Source organism: Corythoichthys intestinalis, chromosome 3 (genome assembly GCF_030265065.1).
Source record: "Corythoichthys intestinalis isolate RoL2023-P3 chromosome 3, ASM3026506v1, whole genome shotgun sequence".
NCBI classification, from domain to species: Eukaryota; Metazoa; Chordata; class Actinopteri; order Syngnathiformes; family Syngnathidae; genus Corythoichthys; species Corythoichthys intestinalis.
Genome location: NC_080397.1, coordinates 21,220,160 through 21,238,019, shown reverse-complemented (window position 1 = coordinate 21,238,019; position 17,860 = coordinate 21,220,160). Strand labels below are relative to the sequence as shown.

Sequence of the window (17,860 nt, the reverse complement as noted above, 5' to 3'; positions counted from 1 at the left end):
GGTTGCTTGATTTATTTTTGTATTTGATTGCCTTTTAATAGTTACTAGTCATTTATTTGTTTTATATTCCAAAGACATCTCAGTATAACACGAATAAGAAACAACTTGTACCACTCTGTAATTGAATTACTGTAGTTGGGTTTGCGGAGAGGCGCGGTGTGCAGAGAAGGAAAAGCTTGTAGGAGAAGGGGGATGTATTGGTGGGCTGGACTAAGGAACGTGAGCCAATGGCAGCGCAGTAAAGCAAAGCCACTCGCTCAGTCGGCATCTGAAGCTGCTGGACGCTGCGCGCACTCTCCCGAGGCTACCCTAACACACACATCGATACTCCAAATACATCCACGCACGCACGGACCGATACGCATACACACCCATGAAGAAGGGCCACGCGCGTATGGCATTTCGTTTAGCTTTCCCACGCCTTTTTGCAACATGGCTTCTCTATTAAGAGGACACGGCGGGATGCGCACCTAAACAAGTGTCTCCTCTAGACTCAAGCTCCTTAAATCGGACATCGAAACAGACCAGAGGAGATACAGCGCTTTTTTTCTCTCTTGTCACTTGGATTGATTGATCTAGTCTACAAGCTTCCCCGCCCTTACCGTCTGCGAAGTGCCAAAAGTTGTGTGGACTACATGGATTTCTGAAGTGGCCGTCCCTCTCTCCCGCTTTTTATTGTGTGTAACTGACTCGTCCCCAAAGCACCCAAGGGTGCGCTCCTCGTCATTCACCTTGTTGACGCACCCCTGAAGATTCAACGAGAGAAAGGGAGGGGGGGACATATATCCCCAGCTCCGAGGGACATACGCCACATTGGACCGATCTGAACAGAGCGCCCGTTTCCAGCGAGCGTCGTGAATGAGACCCCCTCACCTGCCGCCACACCAACCAGGAGGAATACGTGGCCAACTTTTGCCGTAGTGATGCTGCAAGTGGAAATGATCCTCGCCGTCTGCCTGCTGCTGTGGATGTGTGTTTTTAGCCAAGAGCCCAGTTCCAAAGTGGTGGCCGACCGCTACGCCGTCTTCTGGAACCGGACCAACGCCAAGTAAGTTGCCGCCTACCCGGCCGCGGCACCGGGCGAGACTCGCTCCGGCTCGCTCAGTGATGGGGCGAGCAGGGCGGGTTCGAGAAATTATCTCTCTGCGGTGTGCTTTTATAGTGGACACTCGTGACATCCAGGTGCCAACATCTTGGCAATTTGACGTTAAAGCCGGTCGAGCTGATCCAGACCGAGATACGGGGCTTATGCGTCTATGTTCTGAACCTCATTATAACAAGACACGACATCTAATTTATAAATTCAAAAATTAATACCCCCAAATTGCAATTGCATAGACCCGGGGACTCGCTTTATTTTGGGAGGAAAAAAAAATCAGTATTATTTCTACCAAAAAAAAAAAAAAAAAAAAAAAATCATATTCTTAAAAAAAAGAAGAAAAAAAAGAGATAGAATATTTGTTCTGAAACAAAAACAATTCTTAATTTTACTCAATTAATTTTCTTTCCATCTGAATGGTGGCAATTTACATTCAATTAAAACCATGTATCATGAACATGTGCCCTTTTCCCACCTTGCAATTTGTAGTTTATACAAATGAGTTGATTTTGGGGGAAAAACGCATATATTCCTATATATATATATATTCATGGTGCAAAACACAACCCATTTTTGGAATCCCAACAGAAAACTTTCAGAACTTTTGTTCTACAACTTGGTGTTTAAATCTCTTAACATAAAAATATTTTTAACATGCACACATTAATCCCACTGCCTGTAAGAATAAAGCCATGTTTTCCCCAATTTTCCAAATAGAAGAAAGATTTTTTTGAAACTCAGAGAGGAGAGACGCAAAAGTTTTGTATGGTGAGACTTTTCTATCGAGCCAGTCGTGTTGAACGTATACTCTATAGGCACTTTCTGGGGTTCTACTGAGCAGCTTTGTCTCATACTTGATAAATGGAAACATTTCCAGTAGAGAGCGTTTTTCACTCAACTGTTGAATGTTAAGGAATATTTGTTGAGAAAAAAAATCATTAAATTACCTGACATAACTCATATTTTTTGTGACATTTATCAAATGATTTCCTGTATTATTGCTCTTGAAGTTTGGAAAGATGAGGGTCATTTCTTGGAGCAGTTTAGTGGTCAAGTTTATAAAGTCCAACGGCGTGTGTAGATCTTGTCAATGATATTCCTCATGCTTGACGACGGATTGTGGTCTCTAAGCTGACTTGGCACTATTTATTTTATTTTTCTCTGACTGTAATTTTGAACTTGATTCCTGCTGTTGATAGACACCTTTTCAAGGGACTATATTTTGTTTTCTCCCCTTACTTCGGCGAGAAAGTTTTGACTCGACTGGACGCTCTGTTAACTTGATTTTTTCCAGATGTGCGGACAGGTTTTCCCACTTTCAGCTCATAAGACCAATTTGAAGAAAAAGTCGCTAACATCAAGAGGAAAAGGAATATGAGATGTTTGCACCAGACTAGTTCATGTTTTTCTTCGGTTCGGCGAGGTACTAAAGCCTGCGTCTTACCTCGAGGAAGGAAACAGTTTTCTATTTTTTAATTTTTTTTGAATAAGAGCTTGTAAGGTAACTTATACCGAGCGGCCCATATGCATGTTTACTCAGTTTGTTTGACTCTCGATACCCATATAATGTGAATTACTCCCTAGGCAAACTTTTTCTAATAGTCATAAGTCTACTCACAAAAATCTAACCTTTGCGTGTAGTTAAAGCTGCTCCTGCTTTTTGTTCCTAAAGCCCTTCCGATCATTTACGGTGTCAGCTCGGCGCATGGAAAAGTGATCCTGTCTGACCGGGAGACCAATCTAATGAAGCGAGGTGACCTAATTGATCTAGCAGGTGACTTAAAAAGTGTAAAGCTGACATCATTTCAGGCTAACTCTTGGAGATTAAGTTGTTTAGTCGCCATTCGTTTTTCCATCTGACAAAGCCACAGATTCTCCCGGCTGGAAAATGACTACTTTAAGGGAATTAATCACCCCAAATGTGTTTGATTTGTCCCAACATCTCTTTGGTTTCTGATTTATGAAGTCTGTGTTGGACATTTTGCGTTTTCATGTGTCATATTGTGCTCCAACTTTATCACCAGGGTTAAAGCCACACAGTCTTCACAAAGTGATTTTATATACCCACTGACTGCCGAAGTTTATGTTTAAAATAGGCTGATCCATTCAACACACAAATGTAAATTAGACTATTACAAAAACTTGTCAAGAATATCCCTACTGTGGCTAGTCACACTGGAGCCTTTATCTATGCACTTTTTAAAAAGAACAGGTTTGACCTAAAAATTTTGAAATGCAAAGGATATGAAACAAACATCTAACATACGGACGATAAAACAGAAAAAAAAATGTTAATACTTTTGTAAGAAATAAAGAAAAACATTACCAGTTGCTATGTTTTCTGAATGGCCATGAAACGCCTATGAGATGAGTTGGGCTCCAATAAAGAATTTAAACACTCTGATGGGTTCTGTTGCAATGGGTGGTGGTGTTGGTTTCACGAATTGGGAGCCTTATTTGTTTTATCTCGAGATTTTAAAAATAGTATGCCGCTTTAATTTTCTTCATCATATTTTTCATCATTGCTTTAGTTGGTAATCAAATTGAGGGGATTTCCAGACTGTTTGCTTGGCTTCAATCCATCTTTGTCTCACAATTCCACTTTAGGACCAATAACTTGAAAACAGCTTGACTAACTTCACTTTGTAGTTGATTCACTTCTCGATCTGTCTTTCTTTTACCTTCATTTAGTATTCTTGCCAATAGAGGAGTGTTTGGAGAAGTCTTAATACGTGTCCTTACAGGGTTCATTCAGCTTGAAACGTCTTACAAATAAAGGGACATTTCTCTCGGGCAGTGTCTGCCCTCTGCGATTCAGCCGGCTGCCTTTCCTTGTGAGTATTTATTCTAATGAGAGGACAGACTAGTGCCCTTTCTTCTCCAACATGTTCCTCTAAGCCTTCCTCCCTTGTTGCCTCTTTCTCAGTCTGTATCTCCTTGTCCGGTCCTGGAACATGAATGAATAAAATTAAATATTTCAGGAGTCTCTCAGAGGTCAGACTGACTCCAGTAAGTCAGTCGACAGGACGTAGAAAGTTTGCGACTCTCCACGACAGTGTGATTTACGACCATTAGCGCAGTCGTGACCGGGCAATTGCGCGTGGTGATTTTTAAGTTTCTATCTGTATTTTACGGCTCACTTTTTATATTAGCATATAGTCTGGAAACATGATAACAACTTGGTGCTGCAGTCCTATACATTTCATATATGAATAATAAAAGTACATCCTGGAAAAGTACAAACTGTACATTGCATGTTTCTATACATTGGAGCTATAATGACTAACAAAAACACAGGGCACAATGCCTTTTTTTTTTTTTTTTTTGTGGAGCACTTATATTTTTTGGGATTAATATTTACATTTTGGCATTTTCGCTATTGGGTCAATGTGAAATGCCAAATCGGTGAGTGCGTGGAAGGTGTATTGAGTAAAAAGTTGGTGGTAATGTAATGGAATCGTGAGTTTTCTGAGTTTTGCCGACTAGAAAAAAATTGGCAGAAGAATTATAATTTACACAGTGCTTTAGATTGTAACTAAAAGTTATTTTAGCTATTTAACTAACTATACTATATAATAAATTTTGAGATGTTTTTCTTTGTTTGTAATTTTTAATATGAATTTGATCAAAGCTGGATATAACAATCAATTACATGGTCGGTAAGAATGCTATGTTCAGAAATGATTAATGATGACTGCTGTTAGAAGCAATTGAGTCAAAATGGTGTGCGTTATATGATCTTAACAATTTACTGTCATCGCCGTAGCATTTTTGTATTGTTACCAAACATTTACAATAATGTTAATCTGTTGGCGTTGCTTTCGATTATTTTTGAAATAAAAACATAAATGTGCAAAAACATAATTTAATCACTATTTCTAATAACTGATCAACCGATCAATATTTTCCAGTAAAGTATAAAATGAATTAAAGATTATAATGACTCAATGACATGAAGTCCAAAAAAACAAAAACAAAAACAAAACAACAACACAAAAACCCCAAACATCAACGAAGTACCTGAAAGATAGCAGTGCTAATTCACTCCACACATTGCTTACAAAAATGAAAACATAACATGCAAATTGATTTCCATGGTATCAAATGTTTCATAATGATTTTTTTTTTCTGGCTCTGGTTATTTCTTCAAAATTTGCTTAGCACGTGAAGAGGCATTTTCCGTGAAAAGTAATCCAATTAAGAAAACAACATGACCAGCAGAATCTAAAAGTTGTTAAATGTAACAGTTCAAGTCAATGCTTCAACATATATTGTTGGGAATTTGATTGCTCGAAAAATGGCAAGACACCAGGCGGCAACAAAAAAAGTACCGTATTTTTCAGACTATAAGTCGCAGTTTTTTTCATAGTTTGGCTAGGGGTGCAACTTATACTCTGGAGCGACTTATGTGTGAAATTATTAACACATTATTATATTACGTCACATGTTATTTTGGTGTTTTGGAGTCTTACTGATGGTTTGATAAACTTGTTAGCATGTTCTTTATGCTATACTTATCTGAATAACTCTTAATAGCTATGTTACGTAAACATACCGGCCACGTTCGCATTTCATTGTTCATTCATCATGTAACATTATCACACTGTACACTTATTCGGCATGTTGTTTTCAATTGTATTTCTTATTATAAATTGCCTTTCAAGATGACATACCTGTTCTATGTGTTGGATTTTATCAAGTAAATTTCCCCCCAAAATGTGACTTATAGTCCAGTGCGACTTTATTATTTTTTTCCCTCTTCATTGTGCATTTTTGGGCTGGTGCGATATACTCAGGTGCGACTTATAGTCCGAAAAATACGGTAAATAAAAAAGTAGAATCTCTGCCAATGGTGGAAATTGATTTCACACCAGAGACGCTATGTTTTCCCTCGTATCCCATATGAAATTAGTCAGAGACGAATAACGTTAGTCATGAAAAAAAAAAAGTATTTTAACAGTCTTTTTCAGTTTTTTACAATACATCGGAAAAAAATCAGCATCTCATAGATTTTTAGTTAAACTACAGCAGAGCAACTTGTTGTCAGAAGAGAACGTGCAATGTTATGGCCCCCCTCACTCCTTGCTGTCATTTCAGTTTTCCCCTTTTGTCTGTGCTTGAATTTTGTGTTTTGCTGGAAGCAAGTGAGCCATATAGGGCTTGTTTCCTAGATAAATAGACTCATGTCAACTCTCTCCATTGGGTTTCTGGTTGCGCACTGATGGGGAATGTAACTGTCCATGTGGGCTTGTAAGGACCCCGTGGATATTGATAGAATATTATTGTCATTAAGTATTACTGTCATTTTTAAATCAAGTAGCCTTTGATTACATGAATGAGTAAGCTTTTTAGCAGATACGAATATGCTGATCCTTTAGTGGAGTGTTTTATTTTTGTTGTTGTTTGTTTTTATTTAGCATTTCCTAACTCTCTCACTGCACTCTTTTCCTCTGTCCAAGGACTAGTTAGTTCTCACTAATGACCCCCTGCTTGGTAGTCTTTCTTTCGCCTGCGGGATCGACAACGACAAGCTCTGGCGAGAGCTGCGAGCTCCAAAAGTGGAGGTGACACAGTGTGCGAGAAGCAGGAGGCAGAAAAACAGAAACAATGTTTGCGAGGAGGCATGATTTAAATGAGAAATAGTTTTTTTCTTGGTTTGGTCAAGGTTTAGATGTCACAATGTGTTTTCTCAACAGACCTGTAAATGCACTTTCCATTTAGATTAGATATTTTTCCTTTTAAACAAGAAATTGAGGGCAGCAAGCAGCAGTCAATGTGCAGTCAATGTGCTTGGCAAAGCAGCTGCTCTTTCGGCGCGTGGCGGCAGAGAAGAGCGAGGACTTTTTGGCCGTGACCCTTGTGGAGCTGCTACAGTGCACACTGAAATACTATTGTCGGTGAAGGATTTGTAACCTTGCTCAAATAAAAGCAGCTTGCAATTTTACAGCGAAAATTCCGCCTTCCCTATACTGATATTTTTGATAACATTTTCTGAGGGGCATTTGTTTAATAAGTAACATAATTTTGTTAGCCTGATAGCATAATTTTCCAAAGTAAAGTAACACTTCAAATGAAATGCTAGCATGTTGTATTTAGAAAAAAAAAAAATTGTATCGGTATTGCGACAGTAAGTTAAAAAATATGTCAACAAATATCTTTTTAGAGAATTGATATTAAGAACATTTTTACTATTTTTTTCCCCCTCGTAAATTAAGCTAAATTGTTATTTATCTAATAATATGTGGGTTTGTTCTACACTCCTGCAGACTACTATCACTGCTCTGAAATTGTCAGTACAAATTGCGCACAGTGGAGATGTTCTTGTGACTTGTTGCTGATGTGCTTAACTCATTCACTGCCGGACATCGTGTCACGAGACATCCCCTTCTTTCAAGCTCCACAGAATATTGTATTCAATGGCTACATGAACACAGATATTACAAAAAGAAAGATAAGCATCCCAGCTTTCATCATAAAAAAAAAAAAAAAAAAAAAAAAAAAGGAGAAACAGTCTTTTTCGTTCTTTAGTTATAAGCAGTCGAACATAAAAAAAAAAAAAAAAAACGTGATTGCACGTCCTTGGTAGTGAATGAGTTAAAAAAAATCATTTCATAATTTCGACATTAAATCTTTACATTTAAGTGCTGATTCTTCTGAAGTGTTGCTGAAGTGCTTAAAAATTCCATATAATAATTTTGACATTAAATCTTGACATTTATATGCAGATCTGCACACCTTTTTTAAGAATATGTGGACACTGATTTATGTGTTCCTCAAATTCCTCAATAAATATAAAGAAATGCAGCAGATGGACATTGGAAGCTTTATATTTTACTGACTGTCATTGTAGTTTTGTTTGTAAATGCAGACCTTCTGTATCTGTCCTCATTAGATGGTGAAAGTGTATTTAATGTTGTCTCTGCTGAGTATCTAACACATGTCATCCAGAACCTGGCTAAATATCCTTGTTTTAAGAGCCCTTTTCATCCGGATGGGATGTCATATTAAACTAAAAAAATATGGGCGGCATTTAATGGAGGCAGGCTCATTTCACTTTCAGGTTCCCTCCTCCTTTGACTCGGACCCAGATCTTAATGCCCCGGTTTTTGTTTTCACAGTAATCGCTTCGAGGTCAGATGGAGTGCTGAAACGCTGCTATCAGAGGAGCAATCTGTCTTGCATTGAACCCTTTTGGAAAGAACTTGGAAGCGTTGCTAAGAATTAACCGGCTCATGCAGCAGCCTCGACAATTTTCTTTGGCTGCTAGTCACTTAGTTTAGCTTCTTCCCTCTTTTGCTTCGCCGACTGACACAAGTTATCCATAAAACATCAAGGATGTACAAAGTGCTTACTTAGTTATTGTTTTCTTAAGTTGATTTGCTGCTTTGAGTATATCCACTTCAACCATTGTTTCAACTCTGAAATGGTTTTGAAAAGCTCAGTCAATATTAGTAAAATACTTGAAGAAAAAAAAAAATGTCACCCCTTACTGTAACTTTGCCAAACATCGATTCTATCCAGATTGATTTAATAAACAGTTGCTGATAGTTATTTAAATGATAAAAACGAAAATAGCATTCCAGCAACCTAGTTGTCGTCAAATGTAAAAATGGCACTACTGTATCCTTGTTGGGGCTCATCTGCTCTGCAAGATGGTGGCCCAGAAGCAGCTGTTCCTGCAGTAATGCTTGGTTGAGCTATCATCCCTGACCAGAGTGTGGTGCTGCTGAGAGAGGACCTCTTTTCTTAAACCCTCATGCTTCATGTGGACAGTTTTAAATCCATTTGCAGATTTTAACCAGCTCTTTCCGCTACGGGTGATTTGACCTTGTTAAATTCATTTATTGTCTGACTTCCATCAGCTTTAAAGGAACCACACCCGCTCGCTCGTAAAAGGCCAAAACGACTAATGGATTCCATTTTTTTTTTTTTTTTTTTGTGCTTTCTGTCACATCCAGCTGGAAAATGTGAGGAGAGCTACTGAGATTGACGTTTTTTTAAGACCAGATTTATTTTCCACAGATAATTCCCGTCATGGTTGCCTGCATTCGGACCTTTCTGCACCATTTTCCTTATTTAACTCGGGGGTCTGCGGGGGGAGTAGTGACTGGATGTTTTTCTAGCTGGGCCACGGTGTGGAGAATAGATCCCAGAAGGGAACACATCTCCAGCTTGTGAATAAAGTCCTAATTGATGGGTTTCAGCCGGGTTGTAAATGATTCGTGAGCTTATGCGTCCTGACCGGCTGGGAAACAGTCAGCCGGCATGCTTTTATGTGGTCCTTTTAGAATGGGAACACAATCTTCTTGTCGGGGGTTTTAAGTTACAGAGATCTAATGTTTTGTTAAATTGAGAATCTTGGCATGGGCAGTTTGTCTTTGCCTTATGAACTAAAAAACAAAGGTGAATCAATATTAGTGAGAATAAATTGTCATTATGATATAGTCTTCCAAGCATGTTGCATGAAGGCATTTATTGTTTTCTCTTTTGACCAGATCTGTCTGTACTTGTGGTACCAAACAATGATAGTTTTCATTAATTCATTTTATGTACCGCTTATCCTCACAAGGGTTAAGGGGGTGCTGAAGCCAATCCAAGCTAACTATAGGCAGGAGGGGGTATCCACCCTGAAATGGTGTCAGCCAATTGAAGGGGAATGCTATAATAATCAATCAATAACCAATAGAGTTCTACATTTTCTAGATAATTAAAAAGTATGTTAATTCTTTTAAGAAACTGAAAAAGCATGTTCATCAAACAAGTAACAGTAGTTAAACCAACTTCACTTCTTCTTGGCCAAAAATAATCTTGCTGCAATTGCCTGCTTGAGTAGAGAAAACTACAAGCAGCCAATGTTGCCCCCACCACCTCCATCACCAGAGCTGAGCCGTTCTGCTGAAAGGCAGCCATTGTTCCGTTCTCCCCGTCCACTTTACATGGGCTGAAAGTAATGCATGCACTTTAAATAGAGGCCGAAAGAGAGAGCGAAGGCAGGGGAGAGAGGGAGAATGGAGTGAATGGTGAACAGAAACCGAGAGCTGGAGTTGTAGTACTCTTTTTGGATGAGGAAAAAAAAGATGGGAGGACATGAGTAAAGTCAACGCCAGACATGAGGGGGAGACGCTTGTAGTAGCAGGGGGTGAGAAGGCCAGCTTGAATGGAGAGGAGATGGGAGAGAGGTGGCAGCTTCCCTCATTTGCAACCAATCGTATCCATCCTCCCTCCGCTTCCATCCTTGTCTGTCCTTGGCAAGATTTAAAGATGCATGTCTGTAGCTGCCTCCCTCGTGGTGACAGAGGTTGGAGGACTATGCGGTGGTCCCTCAGGGGAGGAGACTCGGGTTCCTCACCCACTGGAGATGTCGTCTTTGTCGTTAGTGACCCTGGGGTTATTTTCTGCAGAAACAGGATTAAGCCTCCTAAGGTTCAGTCCCCTAGCTTTGTTACCTTCACACATGCCGTATGCTTATTAGGGAACGAGGGGGAACAGTGCTGCGGTACTATAGTTGCATCTTGGTTTGCAGCCACTGTGACACATTGCATTGTGCCCTTGTGTTTGCCTCTAAAACACATATATCACAGTGTGTGTAATGTAGCTCCTTAATAGATGGCTTCATGCCAAAACACTATATATTTAAATAATCTGGCGAGACAGACCGGCGCAATAACTGAACTGTTTTTGTCCTCAAAAGAGTCTCTGCGAGTGAAGGTCATAAACAGACTTGTTACAGTCATCGTGATGAATAATGCGGCTAATTATGCATGGTTGTAATTCAAACAGTGTGTGTCTCTTTGGGAATGTCTTACTATCCTCTCTTTTGACGGCACTTTTCTTACATTTTGTTCTGACTGAATTTGTCTCCTGTTGAATTTTTGCGGTACGTTTCAGTTTGAATCTGTTTTAAAGGTATCTGACAGATAGTGTGTAAAAAACTATTTACAGTGGAATGGCTAAAGCCGAACGTGATAAAGCAGCACGGACGTTTTTAGTTGTAGTATTTTTGACCCAATTTGCCACAGGCCATTCCTCAGTCATTATTAATTTTCGTGTTTCGTGAAGTTGTGTGTATATGCAGTAGACATATGCCGATTACCGGTTTCAAGGTATACAGTGGTATGAAAACGTCACGGTTTCAAAACCGCAAACATTTTCTGCCGTACTGTCCCTACCGTATTGGCTGTTTTTATCTCCCAAAAATGTATGGAGAAATCCCTCGCTTGCAGCTGCAAGGCTCAACTCCCCATCGGTCGTTGCTCAGTGTCAGAGAGTCAGTTGTGCCTAACGATGGCTGGAGGAGGTGAAAACTCCTGAACTTTTTCCCCCATCAAAGAAAACAAAATTGCTGGTATGGGAATACTTCAGCTACAGAAAAGTTTCAGATGGCCACGGCTTAGAGGAGGAAGGCCAACCAACATGTAAAACATGTTTGCAGAGGGTAGCTGCCGAGCAGACAATACCTTCAATATGATTTCGCATTTATACAAAATTAAAGGTTAGTAAACACTGTCATGAATGTTTACCACAATTTACAAGAATTAACTCCAGCGTGTTTAGCGTGTCTATCGGTGGTAAAACGTGTTGTTTTTTTCTCTCTGGCAACTGTCTGTGATGAAAAAGAGAGTGTGCGTATAATGTAAACATGATACGAGTCAGACATGTTTTTTATGGAAGTTAATTCAATTATTTTTCTTCTTATGGTAATAATGTTGAGCTGTGGCTGTGGGTTTGGGCTCACGGAAAGGACTGCATTTATTTTAATTTTATTTAGGATATTTTTTTTTAGATATATTTTAACTTAACATTATACTTATGTTCCAATTTGCTAATATGTTTTGAAAAACAAAAATCCTGTTCAATAGATTTTTTTTTTTTTTTTAAACCCAGATTTCTCAAACAATTTAGAGCTGTAATTGTAATACTGTGATATTTTTGCTCAAGGTTATCATATCGTCAGAATCTCATACCGGCACATGCCTAATATGCAGTGGATTTTATTTCCAAGTAGAGTAAAATATGTTTTTTCTTCTTCTCACGGAGAGGGAAAATGACAGATTCGTGGTATGTGTGATGAATCCCATTTCCACCTTCTCCTCTCATCTGAGTCCTCCTCAGAATGGTCTGAACATCAGCCTTGCATAACTAAATATGACACCCCACTGAACACAAACTGAATAACCGTAAACATACACACATACGCACTCACGCACAAACACACCCACATCCCCACACATACTAGTTTGGTTCAGGAAGTGCACTTTATTATTTCTTCAGTGATATGTTCAAATTGCAAGAGACATTCTTTTTGTTTTACTTTTCCTGCTTGTTTATTCTCTGGCTGTGATTCAGTGAGCATCAAGCTGGAGAGTGCACCAGGCTTTGAACTGTGCCCTATCCCATGACTGCAGCCCAGGGTATTAACCCCGAGCCACTGAGAGGCTTAAAAAGCCATCAGCTCATTGTCCTGAGACACCCACATAAAAAAACCTTCCCCTAAAATTCTCCCCTGTCCTTCTCTTTTCCTCTTTCCCTGCTTTCTTCAGGATGTCTCAAGCTGGCTTCTGCTAGCATTCATATTAATCAGTTTTTAGGGTCTAATGAGATAAGTGAGACTTAAGTGGTGTCCCTAAAGTGGACTTAAGCCCTACAGATAAACAGATGTGATGAGTGCTACCTATGTTCACATCCTTGGGTGTGTATCACGCGCCAAAGTCTCTTGTTTAAAATCTTGCGATTTTGCTTTTTTTTTTTCTTTAACCAAAACAGCACTTAAAATATAACATTCTTCAGCGAATAAAAAAAAAAGAAAAAAAAGAAAAAAGAAAAGAAATAAATGTTGTTTAGGCTCATCTGTCAACATTAGTTAACTCGTGTCTGGAGATTGATTGGCGAAAGTGACAGCAACGTTTTATAATATTTATTTGCCAATGCTTCAGTTAGCTAGAGACACATTATTCCTAAATTACAGTAAATTGAGTGTTTAAAAAAAGAAGAGGACAAACTGTTGCTGTGATTTCACTTAACCCATACAATTTTCCTAGTTGTTATAATTTTTATTTTTTGCAAACTAATTATCTGGTAAAGGTGTTACTAAAGAAAGTGTTAAGAAACAATAAAATGTATTCCTTAACAGCAACAATTTAACAATTTTCCATGCTCCTTGTGTTTAAATCCTCTCTCCTCGCTCCGCCACAGTCCTGTAAAGATCCTGTCACGGTTCTGCCGAATATAGGCCATTTGGTTTCCTCCCGCTCTTTAGCTGCACATGCCATATTGCCAACACTCCTGCCTCAAGGATTACCATCTCCCTAACAGGACTGTCCTTGCCACTGGCTATGGTGGTCCTGCTGAGATGACCCAGCATGGCCACGGCCAAGCCTCAGTGTTGTGGCTGTGTGGTGCTACTTAACTCACATGCTGACTACCTCCTGTTACGCAGCCATTTTTCTCTCCCACCCCCAATCTTTTTTTCCTAAATAATCTTTGTTACTATCCAATTACTCCAAGCAAAGCCCCTTTATATGTGGATTACGAAATGGCACCAGAAATTGGCATATTGAATGTATGTTCATCAATTTTGAATAAATAAATATAAAAAAGCAACAGCAATTAAAGTCAATAAGAATTGTACACTTCTCAATTAAAGTGTATTTATGTATGTAATTAGAATTATTAAATGAAATGAATTAAATGTATAAATGTATATATCACTTAATTTTATACCCATATTTGTGTGTATATTTTAACTGTTACCAGACAATTATAGCATAAGGGAAAACATGGCAATACATTATCCTGCATGAGTGTACAGCAGAATTATTATTGCAACAGGAGTTCCTTGAAAATTCCATTTCACCTGCTGTTCAGTTCTTTTTGGATGACCAACATTCCAGTCAGGATTATAGAATAACATAGCAAACGGAAGCAGAAATACGAAGGATTGTTGGGGATTTTTGCCCCCCAAAAGTGACTTTGTGTTAAAGCTTTGAGATTGGAAAAAATGGGACCCTTAGGTGGTATCATTGTGGTTTTGTGAAACTGATTGTGAAGCCATTAACTATGATAAAACTAGAGATCACTAACAGATATTTGTAGTTTATATTTAAAAGTAGCGACATGGAAAATATCAGGGTTTATGTACAAACCAAGTATGCTTCATCAACAGGATGAGAACATACAATGAAAGGCAATTTATTAATTCTCTTGATATTGTTAGCACCAAAAGTGATGCGTTTTGTTTTTAGTTGAAATTTCAAATATTTAACTTTTTTTTGTTTTCTTTGTGTCCCAAAATCAATGACTTAACGGTAATGCACATGAGTTTACTATTTCTATTTTATTCATTTGTTTCCTTTTATCCCACTTGCTCTATGTGTAAATATTTTTCATCTTTAAAAAAACCAAACCAAACCAAACCAAACCAAACCAAACCAAACCAAACCAAACCAAAACAAAACAAAACAAAACAAAACAAAACAAAACAAAACAAAACAAAACAAAACAAAACAAAACAAAACAAAACAAAACAAAACAAAACAAAACAAAACAAAACAAAACAAAACAAAACAAAACAAAACAAAACAAAACACTTACCCCTCCCTGCTTACAAAGTTTTTTTTGCCTCTTTCTCCGATCTCTACTAAGAAGAACACAAATGAAAACCAGCTTTCTGCCCCCTGTACTTTCTTGTTGGAATAGACTGACAATTTTTAGATGTTTCAGTCACATTATTCTTAATGAGGCGCAGGGTTGTTGTTGTTATTAGCCCGTGGGAGAAGAGATGCATCCTATTTGTTGTTCTGGATCATAGAGGGGATATTTGCGGTCTGATGAAATATTCATTCATGTTTGTGGTGTCTGAACATTTGCAAATCTTTGCACGCTATACGTAGGTGGAGAATGAAGACCAAGTAGTCTTGTTTTGAGCATTATGGCAGCTTGTCTGTCTTTGTTGATTTTGTTAGTTGACTTAGATGAAAACTTCAGAGAGGTTTTTATTGGGCCTCTTGGAAACATGGATAGGATTCAGTCAGCAGGTCTGCAATAGCGTAAGAAATGAAGTTATTGACTACATTCACCTTTTCAATCCCTTTGGGAAGGAGCGCGAGTGAGAGAGAGCAAGAGAGATTCTGTACATTAAACTCAAGACACTGATGTACATTTGTGGTGTGAAGCCATCTTCCCTGTATCACTAGTAGGAGGAACATGGCACAGAGGCAGTTGAATTATTCACACTCATAATCGGCCTTTATGTCCTGCCTCCGAGCCTGGCCTCTCTGTTATTTTAGTGCATAATTGATAGTGCTCAGGAGTGGAAAAGTTAGAATAGCAGAAGTAATGCAAAGCGAAAGTGTAGTCAGGCAGCACAAGAAAGGAGGAGGGTGGGGTACTGATGGAGGTGGGCCTCTATAGGACTTTTTACACCGAGCCTGTGTCGGCCTTTGCCTTTGCGGGGCTTTAGCATTTGTAGAGCAGCCAGACGGGCAAAGGGGGGCGCAGAGACGGGGATAAAAGGGGGATAAGATGGGGATGAAAGAGGTGGGAGGGAGACGGAATCCAGAGTAACGAGGCCTGACGCTGAGCCGGCCTAGAATGCGGTCCATTTTGCCCCCAAAAGTAGCTGTATAGGACATAGCTGTGTGTGAAAACAACATTTAAGCCCAGTTGAATTTGACAGTGATTGGAAAAGTTTGTCGTTTTATTTACAAAGTAAACACACAATGGAGTCCTAGGCCCTTTCAGCAAGTTTTGTCACTACTTTTACTTGCTGGATGGTGCAGGTGAGTGGCATCAATAAAGAGCAACCTTGTAGGAAGAGCACTCAATGCCCTTGTGTGCTGATGTAAAGAGGGGTTAAGTAAGGATAAATTGAGTGAGATGACCTCTTACGTACACGACAAGAATGCATACACCTACAGTATCTTCAAATTCTAAGGTTTATATGTTTCTATATAATATAATACAACATATGGACAAAAGACTGCCACTGAATTAATCCATCAAAAATGAAGTTTAGACAGTAACTAATTGAAATAATTAACTTATTAACTCCTGTTGCGGGTGGAAGCTGTCCACTTTATTTTCTTTTTTGTTTTAAATTATTTTAAGTGCAATGACCAGCTTTCACAATGCTTTTCTAAATATGCTGTGTATTCTAAACCCCACTACCAGTTAGTTAAAATGACCCCTCCTTCCATGAACGCCTCAGGTGAAGCTGTTAACAAGACCTCAGGTGTAGTCTATTTAACACCTCTCTGACCCTTAACAAAGCCTGACTAACTGCCACGGAGCTCTGCCTTTTGTGTTCCGTAACAAAGCCTTTTAGCCTCTAATAACGGCACAGCACCGGTAGTGCAAAGTGAAACCCGAGATAGGGGCCACCACATCAGACAGTTGGTGGGAACTGTCTTATCCGCTTCACGAAACCAAACCAACACACAACAGGCGAGGATCATGTTAGGCAAAGTGACTTGCTTTGATGCGGGGATCGGATGGCGCCTGTCACAGGGAAGTAGAACAAGACCATGAATGCTTCCCATCTTTTACAGAACTGTTGAAGTACAAGGGTAGGATAATACAGGGAGTGTGCAGTATAATGTACCCAGACAAAGATGATGAGTATCATGTTACGGACCTTTTATGAGCATGTCCTGATTTTGAAAAAAATATTTGTTTCCTTTTTGATAATCACTGGGAAAGTAATTTATTCGTCAGTGTTCGAATTTTCTAGCAGTGTTGAAATGCTTCATGTTGAGCATTCATCACAAAAAGGATTGATTGATAATGTTAAAATTTGTTAAAACCATAGCGAATTAAAATTAAATTACATTTCTTTTCTTTTTTTCTTCCTTTTTTTTTTTTTTTTTTTTTTTTTTTAAACCAGTGATTCACAACACTGTATGATTCTGACCGACAATAAGGAAGTTCATTATGGAAAGTGTGTGTCTAGTTACATCTGGCAGTAATGTAACACAGCATTTCAGGGAAAAAAAAAAAAAAAACAATCCCGATGGTCAAACACTGCATGATACTGGCAGTGTGATGGTCTGGGGCTGCTTTGCCTCTTCATGGCCTAGATGGCTTTGAGATATAAGAAACCATTGGGAGTATAGCTTTCCAGCTGGTATTGCAGGCATCACAGGATCACATAGATGGACGGTGGTGATGATGATTATGCACCCACCTCTGTGTTGCTGCTAAGAGTTGCCCAACCAATACGAGGTAATAGGTTAAGGCAATTACTATTTCACACAGGGCCAGGCAGTTTTGAAGCGTTAGTCACCAAAACCACCATTTAAAAGTAAACATTTATCAAATATACAGTATTTGTTTGACAATAATGTGGGGAAACTATGCAAAATACGAACTGGACAAGGGGGGGTGGGATACTTTTTTTCATGGCACTTATATATACAGTGGGGAGAACAAGTATTTGATACACTGCCAATGGAAAAACCCATTGACAGTGTATCAAATACTTGTTCTCCCCACTGTATTTCATATACCGGTATATTTCTATATATTGCCCTAAGTGTATTTCACTGGAGTTGCTCCAATATGGCTGTGAAGCGGGCGAATGGAAACATTAACAGCAATGTCTCACCAAGTCATAAAAGCAATTTACGAGTGCACTTAAGGCCTATACACCTACTGGAGCTGCCCTATAAAGATGTAGACAGAAGATTGCACCAAACTCCTTCCAATTACCCACATTTAGAAGTATTAAATGTGGATCGATAAGCGATAGAGGTCCTATTAATCTCG

The 17,860-nt window shown here is 38.9% G+C and overlaps 1 protein-coding gene across 2 annotated transcripts in view; it reads left to right on the top strand.

The window, feature by feature from the left end:
- Positions 1–272: 272 nt before the first annotated feature.
- efna5b (ephrin-A5b) overlaps positions 273–17,860 on the top strand; it is a 133,912-nt gene continuing 116,324 nt past the window's right edge. For both annotated transcript variants that reach the window (XM_057831667.1, XM_057831666.1), the window contains exon 1: positions 273–1,048. In XM_057831667.1, the coding sequence (XP_057687650.1) occupies positions 924–1,048 (125 nt within the window). In that variant the 5' untranslated portion in view covers positions 273–923. The remainder of the gene's footprint in view (positions 1,049–17,860) is intronic.